Here is a 17,130-nt window from a genome sequence, read left to right as displayed (position 1 = left end):
GAAGGTGTTATGGCTGGACAGAGGGAAGATTCTCAGTGCCATTAGCCTGAAGCTCTCTGCAACTGTCCTGGTCCAGACCAGGAGTGGGAAGAAAAAGTTGGAAGGACAGACAGTCAGGACAGTGTTCACTGGTACTAACCTGACACGGTGAGCCTGGCCTCCCGGCTGAACTTCACATTAGCAATGTTGGTAGCAACGCAGTGAAAAATCCCACTGTCTTCTGCCCTCAGCCCCGTAATCTGGAGGACCCCCTTGGGAAGCAGCGTGTACCTGTGGGGAGAGAAAAGCAGAAACAAAAATTTGCAAAGCAGGACGTGATATGAAAGCAGGATGCACTCCCACACAGCTGGGGCAGGCTGGCTCCCCACATCCCGCTGCAGAGGCACCAGTACCACCCACGTGATGCAGCCCCCGCAGGCTGAGCCCGTGCTTATCCCTGCATCAGTTCTTCATTATTTTTGGATATTTGAGCCTCTCATCTTCTTTTTATAGGGGGTTATGTTGTAGAATCATAAAATGGTTAGAGTTGGAAGGGATCTTAAAGATCATCGAGTTCCAACCCCCTGCCCTGGGCAGGGACACCTCCCACCAGACCAGGTTGCTCAAAGCCCCATCCAGCCTGGCCTTGAACCCCTCCAGGGATGGGGCAGCCACAGCTTCTCTGGGCAACCTGTTCTAGTGTCTCACCACCCTCACAGTAAAGAATTTCTTTTCAGTATCTAATCTAAATTTCCCATCTTTCAATTTAAAACCATTACCCCTCGTCCCATCACTACATTCCCTGATAAAGAGTCCTCCCCATCCCTCCTGTAGCCCCCTTTAGGGACTGGAAGGGGCTATAAGGTCTCCCCGAAGCCTTCTCTTCTCCAGGCTGCACAACCCCAACTCTCTCAGCCTGTCTTCGTAGGAGAGGTTCTCCAGCCCTTTGATCATTTTCATGGCCCTCCACTGGATCCATTCCCTTTCTTTGCCTTCTGATGCATCCTTAGGAAAGGATCTACAAAGTAGATGTTTCCTGTTTGACCTGTGGAAAAGCTCTGGCAGTGCATTGGCAGCTGAACGGAGCTGAGGTGGAAGTCACCACTCATCATCTGAAGCACAGTGACCATGGACAAGCATCAGGGGAACCGTGTGCTCCATATTCCCAGCTCCAGGACTCAAATCCACACGCCCTTAAAACCTCAAATGCATGGAAAGTCATGTTTGAAATGTGTACCGAGTGGGCCTACATAAATATCAATAAATATTTTATATATTTAAAACATAGGTACATTCAAATCATGCATGCATACACACATACATGTATACATACATTACAGGTTGCTCGGCAACCATGTGTTTAAATTGGCTGGTAGTAAGTCATTACACTGTGATGAGTTAATAATCCATTTCCGTCTGGAAGATGAGGAATATCTTTTTCCATATCAGCATATGGTTAAGTGCCTATAACCTGCTCCCTGCTCCGGGTTCCAAACGCGCGCCTCGGTCGCGGTGGCAGCGTGAGAGCAATCAGTTTTACACGTCCCGAAGTTGATTGCAATCTCTCTGGGACTTTAAAATGCCCATTGTTTTGGATGAATTATACCACAAGAAGCCTTCATTTTTGTTAACAATCTGCCCACAGCATTAGAAGATTCAATTCCAAAGCCATTATTCTGCCTTCAAAGCCTCCAAGTGCAAGACTCAGCATACAAATTTATATACACTTTATACGCAGAAATGCATCAAGCGTGATTAATGCAGAAATCCAATTCAGTTAGAGAAGCAGCCCTCATCACCCAAGCCCGTTGGTGTCAGAGATTAATCTACTGAGCTGACAATAAAAACCTTTCCCAGCAACTTTACTGCTACAAAAAGCCAAATATGTTCAAAATCAGGACACTGGATGTAGGGAAGCTGCTCCTAGCCCGTGTCTTCCACGGCTTGGGCAAGCTCTCTGCCCCGGAGGAGAAACAGCTTGGGGCTCTCTGGGTTGGAGAGCCCTTGGAGATCCTTAGTCCTGTCAGCCTTGGAGCTCCTCAGTCTTGGAGCAAAGAATTCCTGATCACATTTAAATCCCTGGCACATCTCTGACCATCTCCACGCCTGGGACCCTGGGTTCAAGTGGAAAGGAGCAATAATGGATGAAAGACTTCAAGGTAAATTCATCCGTCCTGCAACATCTCATCGGGATGCACAGAAGGTGTCAAGCCCAGTTCTGCAGCCCTTCCTTCCACTGACAGCACCTCGGATCACTTGTCCTGCTCTGCCACATCCCCAGTTTAGCACTGGTGTGAGTAAGGAGCCTTCAGAGGAGATCAAGTGTAACGAATCAGCCCTGTGCTGGGCTAAAAAAAGCCCAGCTGAAAAATGCAAGGAAAAACAAAACCTGACAGTTGCAGTTTTCCACAGCAGGGTTGGGCCTCTTGGGTCCTTCTACTGTAAGTTCACCGCGAGGCTGAAAAGGTCAGGTATTGTTCCAGCCCTCGTGTTTTCTCCTGCCTCCAAAGCACCCAACTACCTTCTGCTGCAGAACCGACATCTTTAAGAATAGGGGCTTTCAGGAAAATATTTACAGCTTCCTGCTTTCTCCTATTCCCAAGGCAGGGAGGGCAGCTCGCCGTGGAGGTGTGCAGCGACCGATTGTGTCCCACCGTGGGGTGTGTGGCTCCCGAGCTGCAGCTGGGACCGCCGGAGGCCGCCGGCACGGAGCACGGAGCGTTTCCTGCCACCTGTCCTGCTGCTCGGGGGATCAAACCGTGATGAGGGACGTTTCCGACGTGAAGGGAGCAGCCTGTCAAACACAGGAAGCGAGGACGTGCCGTCCCAGGTCTAGGCTGGGGAAAGGGAGAGAGGGGGGAGCAGCTGGGGTTTCTCTTTAGGATGGGAAACGGCAGCCCAGGGTGCTGTGGGATGCTCTCTGTCAGAGCTTCCCTCCTGCCCACACACAAAGCACCACAAGGGAGTCAACCCTGGAAAGAAAGTTGAGAAGCCACGGTGCAATTCAGCACTTGCAAGGGTTCAGAGCCCACGTGCAAGACCTTAAGTCATGGATCTGGCTTGGAAAGAGCTGCACAAAGTGGATGCACGGAGGGATGATGGATAGCAAAGATACCCCAGCTCTGCCACGACTGCTGGGTGGGCTCCTCATGCTGGAAAGTAAACCTGGAGGAGGGCTGATCAGGGAAGGTCAATGCAAGCGCTTGCCCCCTCCAAAATCAGCCATCAGGCTTTATCTCCTAGGAGATGCAGTGTTTGCACATGGTATTTGGCCAGAAGGAGCCCAGACAACCCACAGCATTAACTGAAAGAGTCGTCCACGGCAGAAATGCTGGCCAAGACCCTCAGCCCCCAATCACTTGTGTCCTAGCACATCTGAGAGAGCAAGAGCAAGCCTGCCCAGCTTTTTCCACCTGGAGAAAGGACAGCAGTATGTGGTTTGGATGTGTCCTACCTTTCATTGTCTGTGTTGACTGGCATGCGGTTCTTTTGCCAGAGGATGACGGGCTCAGGCAAGCCATGGATCTGGCACTGGAATCTGGCTACACCACCTTCCTCCACCACTGCGTTCTGAGGATGGATGTGGAAGTCAGACATCGCTGGAAGACACAAAGAGAGACAAAAATATTCACGTGTGAAAAGAGATCCAACTGCCAGCAACTTCCCACAACCTGGAAACATCCCCATTTCCCAGAGACAGCAAATGGGATTGTAATGCAAGAACAGAAGGCTGGTTTGCAGCCTATCCTCCTGCATGGAGAAGCACGAGTAGTGGCAAGTTCTTGCCGTGGTGCTCCATGACCCACATGCTCCACAGCAAGGTCGGCTGGGGCAGCGACGTGCACAGACTGATGCAAGACATTGGCACTTACTGGAGGTCATTGTCAAGAACTTCAGCAGGCTTTGGATCCAAGCTCACATCAGAAATGAGATATCTATCCTTGCTGGGGCTGCTAATGTCTTCTATGCTGTAAATTTCCTTCTCATGTGCATGGCTTGACTATTTCGTTTATGGACCAAAAGAGCTCCAAGGTACCCTGATAAAACTTGCAGCCCTTGATTTCCATCTGTTTGGCACATGCTCCAGCTCACTGCCTACTCTGCCTTCCAGCACCACGGAGGGAACGGTCACATCCCCATGCTGGGGAGCAACAGGCTTCAGTGGATAGAAGGAGCAGCTGCCAAGAGCTCAGCAGCTCAACTGAGGCTTTTGGGGCAGGGACCACCCCACAGCAAATGACAAACCTCGGCGTGCCCCCGCAGGATGATACAGACCAGCCAGCTTCAGCACAGCCACAGCTGTAACCATTGTGCAGAAAGACTCTGGCACGCTGTTAGAGCTACATAAATAATACAGTAATTATTACTATTAATTAATTGGAAGGTGCTGCCTGTTGACTCCGCAATAAACATATTCGAAGCTAATAAACATCCCAGTGGTTATTTAGCTCATGATTCATTTATAGCGCCGCATCCGCAGGAAGATCTCTCACATTATCATACCAAATAAACTGTAAGAGAGCCCCCTGCTCCGCCACCCCAACCCGATAACACCCCTCTCCCCAGCGAGAAACCCCCGTCCCCTTTCGTATGTGTGAAGTGTAATGAATGTACCTCTGCTAAGGAACAAGCTGCCTATGTGTCAGGGCGGCTTAATCACTCATCTGCAAACTCCAGTTGGGCTCAGGCAGATGGGAGATGGCCATTAGCAATCATACATTAAATATGTGTTGCATTAACCTGCCCTGCTCCCCCAGCCACCGCTCTCCACCCGCCCTGCACTGCAGATTTGTTAAGCTGATGGAGTAACACGGAGCAAAGCCCCCAGCCCCACACGGTCGTAGGGTCTGGAAGGTTTTGCAGCCTTGAGGAGGGATGAGGAGCCAGCCCCACGTCGGGGTGTGCTGATGGGGAGGAGGACCAGGAGGTGGCCGTGCAACGCTCCAGACAGAGGGGAACACACCAGCAGAAGGTGACAGAATCAGAATCAAGGAATTGTCAGAGTTGGAAGGGACCTCTAGAGATCATCTGGTCCAACTCCCCTGCTAAAGCAGGAACACCTAGAGCACATTACTCAGGACTGCATCCAGGCAGGTCTTGAAGATCTCCAGAGAAGGGGACTCCACGACCTCCCTGGGCAGCCTGTTCCAGTGCTCTGTCACCCTCACCGTAAAGAAGTTTTCTCTCATATTTGAATGGAACTTTCTATGCTCCAGCTTGTGCCCGTTGCCCCTTGTCCTATCACCAGAAACCACTGAAAAGAGTCCAGCTCCATCATCCTTCAACCCACCCTTTAGGAACTTGTAAACATAGATGAGGTCTCCCCTTAGTCTTCTCTTCTCGAAGCTAAAAAGTCCCAGCTCTTTGAGCCTTTTCTTTTAGAATCATAGAATCATAGAATGGTTTGGGTTGGAAGGGACCTCAAAGATCATCGAGTTCCAACCCCCCTGCCATGGGCAGAGACACCTCCCACTAGAGCAGGTTGCTCAAGGCCACATCCAGCCTGGCCTTGATAGATCACACAAAAATAGATTTCCCCTTCCCAAGATTGAAAACAGTGCAAATATTCTCTCCGGTATGAGATGGAGCGCAATGCAGAATGGCAATTTACCCAATTCATACACATTTAGCCTTGAAATCAGACTGCACGTGGCCCAGAGCACTCAGCCATGTGGGAAGGAGCCCTAAGGTTGCTGGGGGGGGGGGATCTCCCACACCAGGCAATCCCCATTCCAAGGTGGCAGGGGCTGCTTCAAAAAATGGGAGGTCTGGGGGAGCCCGGGGCAGGAGAGCTCAAGGGAACCTGCAGAATATTCCAAGGCTGCCATTTGGAGGTCCAGGCCAGGGCGAGCATCTTGCAACCAAAGCTCATGAACTCTCACCAAGAAATGAATCCAAGAATTAATGAGAATGACACAAAGCTTGTTAATAAAGGGAAAGGAAAAAAAAAAAAAAAGAAAAAGAAAAAAAAGGGAGGGAAAAAAAAAAAAAAAGCAGATTCATATGCCTGCAGGAAAATTCCTTTCAAATGTACAGATGCTCAGTGCTGAGGTTTTTCGGTGGCTGACAGCGTTGATAAGAAGAGGGAGGTGTGAATGAGAACAGCCCTGGCACAGACTTTGCTCTGCTGGCTACAGAATTCATTGCCATTCCTTTATTTCAATAATATCACCTCTTATAGGTAAAACTACAGCAATAACCTCTACTCTTAAAGACACTAGTATTAATATTTATCATGAATAAAACATGGAAAGTTATAAATAATTCAGTTATGAGGATGTTAAGTAAAATATTACTCTTCAATGACCCTATAATGTGGCTTTGAAGCACAGTTTTATGTTAAATGCCTAGGAAACACCGTGACCCTTGCCAAGACCAGCTGGTTTGCAGAAGATGCATTAAAAATTCATGCACCGAGCTACAAAATGCTATTTTTAACACAGGTTTATGAGTTTATTTACAGTTGTAGAGACAAAAGCTTTTGTAGCATCTCCTGTAAAACAGCAACAAAACTGGAACGCAAGTGATTACCTGGGATGCTGTTTTCAGCCTGGAAATAAATCACCGGGTGTAAGGAGAGGAGAGGGATAGGAGCACAACCGCTTCACAGGGCGTCGCTCGGAGGGGCTAAATCTCTGCTGACCCATGTGAGATTTTTATATACGACCCAACTGACTGTAAGAAACTCATACGGAGGAGCTCTTGCTCCTATTTGTCACCGGTCTTTCGGCAGCAAACACCAGGAGCCCCGTTATCAGCTGGGCGCTATTGTCTCAGCCGCCGCGGAGAAGAGCTGCACCACCAGCCCCGGTGGGGTTGGCCAGCAGCCAGGGAGCTGCATCTCATTTCTATGCTAATGGCCATAATCATTTTAAAAATAAATACATGCAATCACAATATTCACCCGCGAGCTCCTAAGAGGGAAGGCACCCTCTAATCCATCTGCCTGTGGTCTCTGTCGGCCGGCAGTGCAGCATCCACGTGCCAACGGAGGGACTGGTGCTGCCCCAGGCCCCTTTTTAGTGTCACCAGACAGGGTGAGTGTCACCCTGTTCCCATTGAACTTCCCTCTGCCATCTCCATGTGCAGCACAGCACCATCCACGCACACAGTGAGCGTAGGGTACTCATCAAGCCATAAAATCAAACCCAAATCATGCCCACACTCATTGCTCCACATTGATGCTCCAAGCCACGGTGTCTCAGAGCTTCTGCTATCATCACACCTGGATTTTGGCCACATAAAACCACACAAACCAGCACAGGGTAGGGAAAAACCAAAATAAAATGGGCTTGCAGCAGATGGGGAATGGTCCCAGCAGCCCTCCCATGCTGCAGGTATGGGTTCACCTTCTCCCGAAGATGTTGGTCAAGGCTAGATTCAGATTGAGTTGTCTACAGCCAGACTGACACATAAGGCAGAGGAGCTACTCTTCATCTCTTCTTCCCCCGTGTTGTATCATGGAGGACCTCAACTAGGACAAGGTTGGATGCCAGGTGAGGCTCTTCCCTAAAGAGAAAGTCAAGCTTGGGATCTCCCACCACCTACCCCGCACCAGGATGCAGCTCCCAAAGGCATGTCCTACGGACACAGTGCAGGTGAGCAGCAGCTCTTACCCTCATCCATATCCACAGAGGATTTGTTGTAGCAAACAAGTTTGCTGTGTCTCCCCTAATCGAAGTGCAAGCACTCTCTCCATCCTAACAGGCCCCGTGGAAAGGCCAATGGAATAAAAATGAAAATAGGTATCGAGTGAAATTTTCTTTACTCCATGAAAAACTAAATTGAAACCATTAGTGGCCAATCCTTTTTTGCTCAGTACAGCATTAGTGCTAAGCTGGAGATTGACCTAGATTTGATATAGAAAAAGAAAACATTAACTTGTTATGTCAAAGCAAATCCCAGGCCTGTTAGAATCATTAAAACACAAACATTATTATCAACTGCAGGCACAAGGGGAGGGAGAAGATTTGAACGGTTCCATGCCAAGCCTGGTGGTAGGAGAGTATTTGGGAAGTTGAGCTGGTTCTGCAATCACATTGATTGTTGCTTTTAAATTACTTAATGGGAAATAGATACCCAGGTTGGCTCTAACATGAGAGGATGCTTGGGAGGAGCTGAGCATCCTCACTGCCACTGACACCAAGGCAGTTCACAAACAACAGGCTGCAAGCAAAGACCCTTTCTCCACATTGCTGCCACCAACCTGTTAAATTCAGACCTCTTCCAGTGCAGGCATGTGATCAAAAATGCCTCAAAGTTAAGACAGTATGAGGAACAAGAGTTTAATGGGGACATGCCTCCAGTACCTGGGCTCCTAGACACCCCTGCCAAGGAGGACAAGCTTCGTTAGTTCCATTACAACTGATGAAGGTGAAGCCTAGGAGGCAAATGAGAGAACAAGCCATGGGCAGAGCCAACCCCTTCCAAGAGTGGCTCCATCCTGATGCTGGTAACAGCTGCTGATTTTCATACGGAATTTTCCAACTTACTAACAAAATCAGATTTCCCCTCGGGCCAGCAGAAGTCAGGGTCATTTTTAAAACACAATGACCACCATGTCGATTAAACCCCAATCTAAACCACTCTCACATCAGGCTGACAGCTCCAGCAGAACCAACCCTCACTATCTGTGAGATTTATTAAGCCCCCATCTTCCTTGGCACCACAACTCCTTCCCAAATCTTTCTTTGCCCCAAAGCAAGCAGAGGGATTACATCCTCTTCCATTCCCTCCTGGCTTAAGAGACCTTCACCATTAAGTTAGCAACCTGTTGGGGAATATTTTCAAGTGGGACGTTAGGTGAAGGCTTAGCAGATACAGGTATTGTATTTGCTCCTCTCTGTATGCTGGAAATGGAGGATTTCCCTGCAAAAAAAGAGTCATAACAAAAGATGGGGGGCGTATGGACACCACAAATCCCATCCTCTCCTCTCTTCCCCCGGCTTTCTTTCAAACAGGGATGCTTTCCCAAGTCTTTAAGAAAAAGACCCTGCATCTTCTTTCTCTACATCTCTTTTTTTTTCTTTTTTTTTTTTTTAAAATATGCATTTTTATAAAGATAAAAAAAAAGCCCCCATCACAACAGCCCGGTGGCTACTCCAGCTGCAGAGCAGCCCCCGCGCCTGCGAGCCGGCCCTGCGTGTCTAATGATGCTATTGTGCGAGGTTGTTGCTGAACTGCCATGAGCCCAATTTTGAATGCAAGTTGCTTTGTGCATAGTGAAGCGTGAACAACAGCGCCGCCCATTTATCTATTTAATTCTTCAGGAGTAGCAGGAGCGGGGGCCTTCGCTCACATCTAAAGGGAAGAAAAATCGCCTTTCTCTCCGCTTTGGAAAAGGAGGGAAATATTAAAGACCAGCCGTGTCTCTCCCAGCACAGAGGAAAATCCCCTCTGCCTCTGCCCACACTAATCACAGGGGTGAAAATCTCAAATCTCTATTGTCCGCGCTGGAACCTCAGATCTCAAAAGAAAATGGGCTGCGAGATTCAGGAGAGTTTGAAGCCAGGAAGACATTTTGGAAGAAGGGAGCTCATTTAAGAGGAATCAAAACACGTGGCGAGACAAGAGAGGGAGGAAGCCCCATTTGGCTCTGTGCTGGGCAGGCATAGAGGGAAAGAGGGTCAGTCCTGCACACTTTTTATTTGCAATACTTGCAAAAAAATGCTTATTTCTCTTTTGCTTTGGCTGTGGCTTCTCCCCCTGGAGCTGGTACAAGTGCTCAGAGCAGGGATGGAGGATGGTCCAGGCTCTCCGCCCTCTCTGCATTCTTCATCCTTGCACCTCTGTTGTTATCTCACTCAGTCAAAGCAGAGAGAAAGAATTTAAATGAGGTTGAGAAGACACCCCATCAGACGGACTTCTCTGGTTGAGGAACAACAAGTCTCCACCTGGCCTGTTTTTTCTTCCTCCTGCCCTAAGCCCCTGGGATGGGGATGAAAAGGAGACAACCGAGCTAATGCCTCGCAGTGGGACGTAGCAGCTGCCCACGGGAGGGAACATGCAACAGATATTTTACAAGAGAGGAGAGGGAAAAAATAATCTACCGCTTTGTGACTTAAATCCACCAGGAGGCAAATTGCTGCCTGACCTGGGACTGTGGCATCTCAATTTTTCGCACAACACATGAAATGACTGCGAGCCAAATCCAGCCCAGGTCACCTCCTGCTCCTGCAAGGAGCAGCACCGATGGACTCGTGATTTACTGTTTGTTTTGGTGCTTTGAGAAGCGAGTGAAAAAACAGCACAGAGCCCTACGGGGGCTGCTTCTGTGTAGGGATGATAAATATCCTCTGAAGATAATGAACACATCTCCACTGCACGCTGACCGGGGGGCAGAGGGAACGTGCTCAGGGGTCCCTGGTTGCTCTGCCCGCCATGCATGAGTGAAGGATGAGGGCTGGGAGGAGGAGGATGGGCAAAGGTTCCTGCAGGGACTCTATTGTGGCACCTGGAAAACCTTCAAACGCTTGTGCTGCAGCTCCACTCCTTTTCCTGAGGCTCCCTTGGATGCCCTCCCCACCAGCAGCACACCACAGCCTCTCCCGCACGATCACACGTGCCTCCAGGCCAGTCTCCCAGTCCTAAAGAACGTTTAGTAGATTTATGGTATTGATTATAGCTCACTTATTGGAAAAATAACTACACCACCATTGGTTGGTGATGCAGGGTTACTCTCCCATGAGCGGGAAAGAATTCTTTCTGGATAAATGCAGCCTCTGCACCATGCGTGGAAATAACAGGGGCCATACACCCCAAGGGCTACTTTATACTGAAGTATCTCACAATTTCTATAACGCTCACGAAGTGTTATCCCTCTGGAGAGAGACTGCACCCACATTGTCCTGGTACAGCACCCCCAACGTCTGACACCCCACCACCCTCTCTGTCTTGACCTGGGAGGATGGAGAGCACCAGGGGAGCTGCCAGTGCCAGGGGAAACCCCTGAAAGCAGCTGCCCTTTAGTAGAGCAACAGCACTGCCCAAACGCTGCCTGCTCAGACCCACAACCTCCTGCAACTCAGCTGCAGCCAGAAATTATCCCAGCCTGGAAATAAGGAGCAGCAAGTGCCAGAGCATCAGCATAAACACCCTCTCTCAAGCTCAGCGGGCAAGCAGGGCTCTCTGAGCATCCTCAAACCTTTCCTATATACATACTGGTCATTTTACAGAGAAGGGGAGACAGGCACAGAGGACACAAAGTGACACCCAGGGTCACAGCTCAAATCCAACATCATCCCTCGAGTACCAATGGCACACTCCACCCACGAGGCAATGCTGCTCCCTATAAATCACGGTGAAAGATGCATCTCAGCAATCCCACAGACCAAATTTCTCACTTCCCTCCTCACTCAGAGCACACGGCAGCACCCCATCGCGTTACCTGCTACGCAGAGCATCCCAGCAGACAGCCCAAGGTGGTTATTCGTCTTCCAGCACCCTCTTGTTTTGCAGGGGAATCGAGTAATAAACAGCCCCTTTAGCGCTTTCAAATTGGTTTCAGGGAGAGAAGAAGTTTCTGGCGAAGAGGGAGGCATCGCTGGGAGAGACCTTTATCAGGGAGCGCTATTGCAGTAATTTTTCAAGACGAAAATTGCTCTCTGGCTCATGACAGCGTTTAGTGTATCCTGAGGCGACCATTTGTGAAGCCAAACCTGTGGTCCTGCTGCCCTGCTGCCGGAGGGAAGGGGGAGTATTAAATGTCATAAACAACTCTTAATTTGCTTGGGCGGACTGCATATGGGGCCAGTGCAGGAGGAGGTTATCTGTCATCATTACGGCGCTTCGGTACCAAGGGTGATGCTGGCTGGGCAACACTGGCCACTGTCACACCTGCCCAGTGCCACGAGTCACAGAATCACACAATTATCATCTAGGCTGGAAGAGACCTTCGGGATCATCGAGTCCAACCATCCACCCTACTCTAAAGTTCTCCCCTACACCATATCCCCCAACACCACATCTAAACGGTTCTTAAACACAGCCAGGGATGGTGACTCAACCACCTCCCTGGGCAGCCTGTTCCAATGCCCGACCACTCTCTCTGTGAAGAATTGTTTCCTAATGTCCAGTCTAAACCTACCCTGGCGCAACTTGAAGCCATTACCCCTTGTCCTATCATCTGTAACTTGGGAGAAGAGACTGACCCCCGCCTCTCTACACCCTCCTTTCAGGGAGTTGTAGAGAGCAGAGTTGTAGAGAGTCACCACGAAGGGCTCCTGTGTTTCTGCGGGGTGACTTCTTCAGAAACCTCATAATCATACAAGGTTCCCCCAACCCAAAGCAGGGCTCCCTTCCAGTATCACACGAAGGTGCTCCCTCCTGTTGCAGCTCACTTCGCTTCAAGCATCGGCTTCTTCAGGACCTTGCCACCTCCCAGGCTCTTCTGAAGTGCACGTTTGGTCTTTACAAAATACCTATGAATTATTACACTCAAGTGCCCCTGCAGACCCCCAAAACCATGAGAAAATGAAGGGCAAGCTGTCCAGCAAGCCCCCGGGAGAGGCTGGCTGGGTGAGGGTAAAGCAGAGCGGGCAGCACGCTGCCAGCAGCCAGGGCTCTCCTGCCAGATTCCCATCCGGAGCTCCTCGGGTTTCTCCCACTCCGACACAAGCAATTAAGACAAATTACATAGTTACCATTTTGATTTGTTGCACAATAACAATGTTTTCCATCCCTCTCCCAAATATTGATGGAGTTGGTACAAGAGGAAGCTCCCACACAGCTGTTTTTGGCCCTGGACCACTTTATTCACAGCCAACTGCTTCCCATACCGAGCACGGACGAGCAATCCTGCTTTTTACCAGCTTGGAGAGGCAACAAGCCATCCGAGCACAAGGTGTTATCCTGTCCCATTGCAGTCCTTGCAACACCTCTAGGTAGAAATATCCCTGCTCAGACCTCCTGGTCTGCAGAGCCAGCGGCCACCCCTGGTTTTTTGGGCTTGCCAACGAGGGCACACTGTGTTTTGGCATCTCTGAAGGCGACGGTGGAATCCAGAAAGGTGGAGGAAAGGAAGCTTTTCATCACGACTGCCCACGGAAATGCCATCAAGCCCCGCTTTCAGACAGGGAGCTGTCCTGATTTACAGGCTAATGAATTTTAAATGAGATGCATTTTTTAATTTTTTTGTTGTCAGCCCCCATTTTTCTGCTAGCAATCATTCCAATAATAGCTTTAAATTTTCAGCATCTGTTTTTACCAGCTCTCTTGTAATTAGTTTACTAATGTATTTCACTGCGCCTTTGTTATTTTCAGAGAATTACTTCATTCCCAGCTATCAGAGATAGTGCACTTCAGTCTATAAGGAGTTTGGCCTTTGTTCCCTCGTGGTTATTCACATGGGGGAAGATGGCTCAGTGAATGACAAGCCTTTCTATCACCACACATTCTCCATTTAATGTCTTTATACTGGCTCATTAATTACCACAGAAAACTCCTCTCCGAATGGAACCTGTGATTTATAGAAGACTTGGGCAAGGTGCCATTTCTGTCGGGCCGACAGCGAGCGGCACCGCTGCTGGTATTCACTCTTCTTTTTCCCTTCTGCTGCAGCAGGGTCAGCCCCACCGTGCTGGGAGTTTTGCCTGGGCAAAGGAGCTCAGCAAGTGTTTGGTGCTGCCGAGCCACAGCCATCACACTGCTCCTGCGTGGCTGGGGCCACCATGTCCACAGAAAATTGAGCTACAGCCCATCCTGCCTACACACTCCCTTGGGCAGAGGCTGGATGAGCGCCTGGAGGAGATGGGACTGCCCCCAAGATGATGCCCTGCAACTTTTTATCAAATCCAGTGGTCCAAGGTGTTGTGGTGCATACAACGAAGCATCTCAGCACTCAGCAAAAGCCCAAGCACAGCACAAGAGACTCAGGCTTGTGTTAAGGAGTGGGCAGCAAGATGGATGGACTCCATGGTACCCAGATGTGCCTCTCTGCTGTGTCCCACTACACAGCACGGGCTGGATGGCAGGTGTGAGTCTCAGCTCTATCCCTCAGGATCTAAAATATTACAGACTTGCAAACCTCCCAGCAGCAGCAGGGTCCAGCCAAGGGGAAGAGCTGAGTGGAGACACAAGGTACAGGTTCCCTGCAGGAGAAAGATGACTGTCCTGCCTTCGAGAGGGAGGAACCTGAACAACAGTCTCTCTGTCCAACGGAAATGAACTTTAAATCCTTCAGAACAGTAGGTCTTTCACCACATCCTTACTTTTGCCGAGCATGATAAACTGCCCCCTTCTTTATTAAAGAATGAAACAGAGGTGGAAACGGTTCACACGTTGACTAAAGAAGTTATTAAAATAGAAAAACAATCACAAAAGACTGGATTTCCATCACTTGAAGCAGAGGAGCCACCTCACACCATTGCAAGGGAAATACTCAGCATCCCCTGTGCACATGGGATGGAGAGAGGAGAGGCCAAAAGTCCTGACTGCAAACATAGAGCAAGTCAGACATGGAGTTAGCATTACAAAGAGCTGCTCCAAAGCTCCCTTCTGCTTATTTTAACTCAATTTCACTCAAATGCAGGTGATTTTCCAAAAGGTGGAGGGCTCCTCTGCTCCCATCCCTTGGTGGTGCACACAGATGCTGTGTTACAACGTCGCTTGATCCGGACTGAAGGTGATAATTTCATAGACATAGAAAGGACAGAACTGCTGTGATACTGAGCAAATCCAGCTTCCCCCAAGGTCTGCTTTTCCTCCCAGCAGCGGCTAAGCCGTTAGCTGTCATCTCATCCCTGTGGCTGAGCTACATATATAAATTCCTGTTCGCTCCTTGGCAATAGCAACAGCTTCCTATTTTGCTGGCAGCCATCCAGGGGAAATTCAAGCTGAATTACAGCCATTCTTCAGAAAATAGGCCAAATCCACGAAAGCAGGACACATGACCGCAAACGCGGAGCTCGTCCTTTTTTCTATTTATTTCGCGGCGAAGAAGCCCCGTCGGCTGAAAATAGCTTATCTCTGGAAGTCCCCCTTTTCCCGTGCGCGGCTGCCGCTCCTGGCCCCTCGCCAAACTATTACCACCTCAAAGAGAAAAGTTCAGAGCTCCGGCCTATCAGCCCCCACTCTACGGGACGTGTGGTTTGATGTTTTCACCCATTTCTCTCTGGGAGCTCGGAGGAAGGAGCCGGGGACTGTATTTCTGTGCCTGAGCCAGCGAGGATTAAGTCCTTTCCTGCGCCTCTGCTGGGATGGTTGTACTTGGGGTTGTACCCCAGAGTCACTTGTAAGTGTGTACACAGCAGTGTGTGCACACAGAATCACAGAATCTTCTAGGTTGGAAGGGACCTTAAAGATCATCTTGTCCAGCCGTCAATCTAACTGGCAAGAATAGACACCCACACAACAAACAAGGAGCATCATCACTAAACCATACCTGCCAGCACTACATCAACCCGTCTTTTGAACACCTCCAGGGATGGTGCCTCAACCACCTCCCTGGGCAGCCCATTCCAATGGCTGAGAACCCTTTCAGTGAAAAAATGTTTCCTAATATCCAGCCTGAACCTCCCCTGGCGCAACTTGAGGCCATTTCCTCTCGTCCTGTCGCCTGTGACTTGAGAAAAGAGACCGACCCCCACCTCTCTACACCCTCCTTTCAGGGAGTTGTAGAGAGCAATAAGGTCTCCCCTCAGCCTCCTCTTCTCCAGGCTGAATGACCCCAGCTCCCTCAGCCTCTCCTCATAAGACTTATTCTCCAGACCCCTCACCATCTTTGTCGCCCTTCTCTGGACCCGCTCCAGCACCTCAATGTCTTTTTTATGGTAGGGGGCCCAAAACTGGACACAGTACTCAAGCTGGGGCCTCACCAGTGCTGAGTACAGGGGGACAATCACCTCTCGGGCCCTACTCGCCACGCTGTTCCTGACACGTGCAGGTATGTGCATGTATGACACAGCACGGGTGATAACACGGGCTGGACTCCGTGAGCCAGGGTCCTTCCAGACACCCATTCCCATGACAAGGTGACAGCTCACACTTCACACCGGTTTCTCACCATTCAAAAGCACCTCTGCACCCACACTGAGTCCTCTCTCCTCCCCGTGTGCCCCATCTCCCTAAATATAACTGGGAGACATGTCCCCATCCTGAAGCATGCAGACAGACAAACATGAATGGGGACACAGGAGAGCAGTTAAGAAGGATGGTCACAGCGAGGAAGGAAGTAATGGCATAGTTACAAATCTCGCCATCTTTATCTTCCTTGTTATCACCAGACAATCACCAAATCTGAGGAGCACGGACGCATTCCAAAAAACCACAGCTCTCCAGGGAGGATCGGCTTCTTGTTGATAAGAAGCAGGGAGGCTTATCTCCCAAACTCACAGCGACACCTCACCCCAGGCCCGGTTTATCAAATTAAACTCATTACCTTTGAGGACTCACTGAAAAGAGGTGGTGGGAGAAGAGTGGTGGGTCAAGGAGGCAACGCTCCCACCGCCCTGCTGTGTCACTCCCGGCTCAGCGCATCCTTACCGGCACGTGGGACAACACTGCCTGAGACCAAAATGTCCCAGGGTGTCACATCAAGGAAGAAAACTGACAGAAAGAGTTGATGCACTGATTTACTGCAAGGCCATGGCATGGCTCTGCAGTTTATTGCATGTACAGCCACACCATGTAATGCCACGCTCACTGGGTGTGCTTTCTGCATATAAGATGGTCTACAGCCGTTGGTTTCTAGATGTTAGAAAGACAAACTTACTGTGCCTACAGGAGAGCAATGTATCAGTGATTTGCCATCATCCAACCTCCATCCAAATCACACCCAATCTCACAACCAAACGCAGTATTTTGCATAAGCATCTATTGCCAGCAAGGAGAAATAACCAAAACTTTGAGGAATTTTAAAAACAAGTCAAGCAAAACAACATTCCAGCTTTCAACACTTTGCTAAGGCATTCAGATATATAATGCAGATATTTTGTTTTGCTGGGACACCTGAAATATCCAGGAAGGCGATTAAATCTGTCTTAACTAAACCTTGTGGCTCCCCAGGAGACCCACTACGGTGCCCTAATAACTTGTTTATGTGACCAAATTGTCCAAGAAGAGGTTTTGTGGGGGTGGGCACACACACGGGACCGCACACCCCACGTGCACATTCAAGTGGGGAAATAGCAAAGTCTGTGAGATACTCGTGGGGGA

At 49.5% G+C, this 17,130-nt stretch overlaps 1 protein-coding gene across 3 annotated transcripts in view; it reads right to left on the bottom strand.

Annotated features, from left to right (window-relative positions):
• Window positions 1-17,130, bottom strand: part of IGDCC3 (immunoglobulin superfamily, DCC subclass, member 3) — a 120,598-nt gene that overhangs the window by 43,514 nt on the left and 59,954 nt on the right. For all 3 annotated transcript variants that reach the window (XM_014946153.1, XM_014946154.1, XM_014946155.1), the window contains 2 exons: window positions 3,434-3,578; window positions 140-270 (listed from right to left, as the gene is read on the bottom strand). In XM_014946153.1, the coding sequence (XP_014801639.1) occupies window positions 140-270; window positions 3,434-3,578 (276 nt within the window). The remainder of the gene's footprint in view (window positions 1-139; window positions 271-3,433; window positions 3,579-17,130) is intronic.

Source organism: Calidris pugnax, unplaced genomic scaffold (assembly GCF_001431845.1).
Source record: "Calidris pugnax isolate Ruff unplaced genomic scaffold, ASM143184v1 scaffold134, whole genome shotgun sequence".
Taxonomy (NCBI): domain Eukaryota; kingdom Metazoa; phylum Chordata; class Aves; order Charadriiformes; family Scolopacidae; genus Calidris; species Calidris pugnax.
The sequence above is the reverse complement of the archived record's forward strand: the minus strand, read 5'-3'. Positions and strand labels throughout refer to the sequence as shown.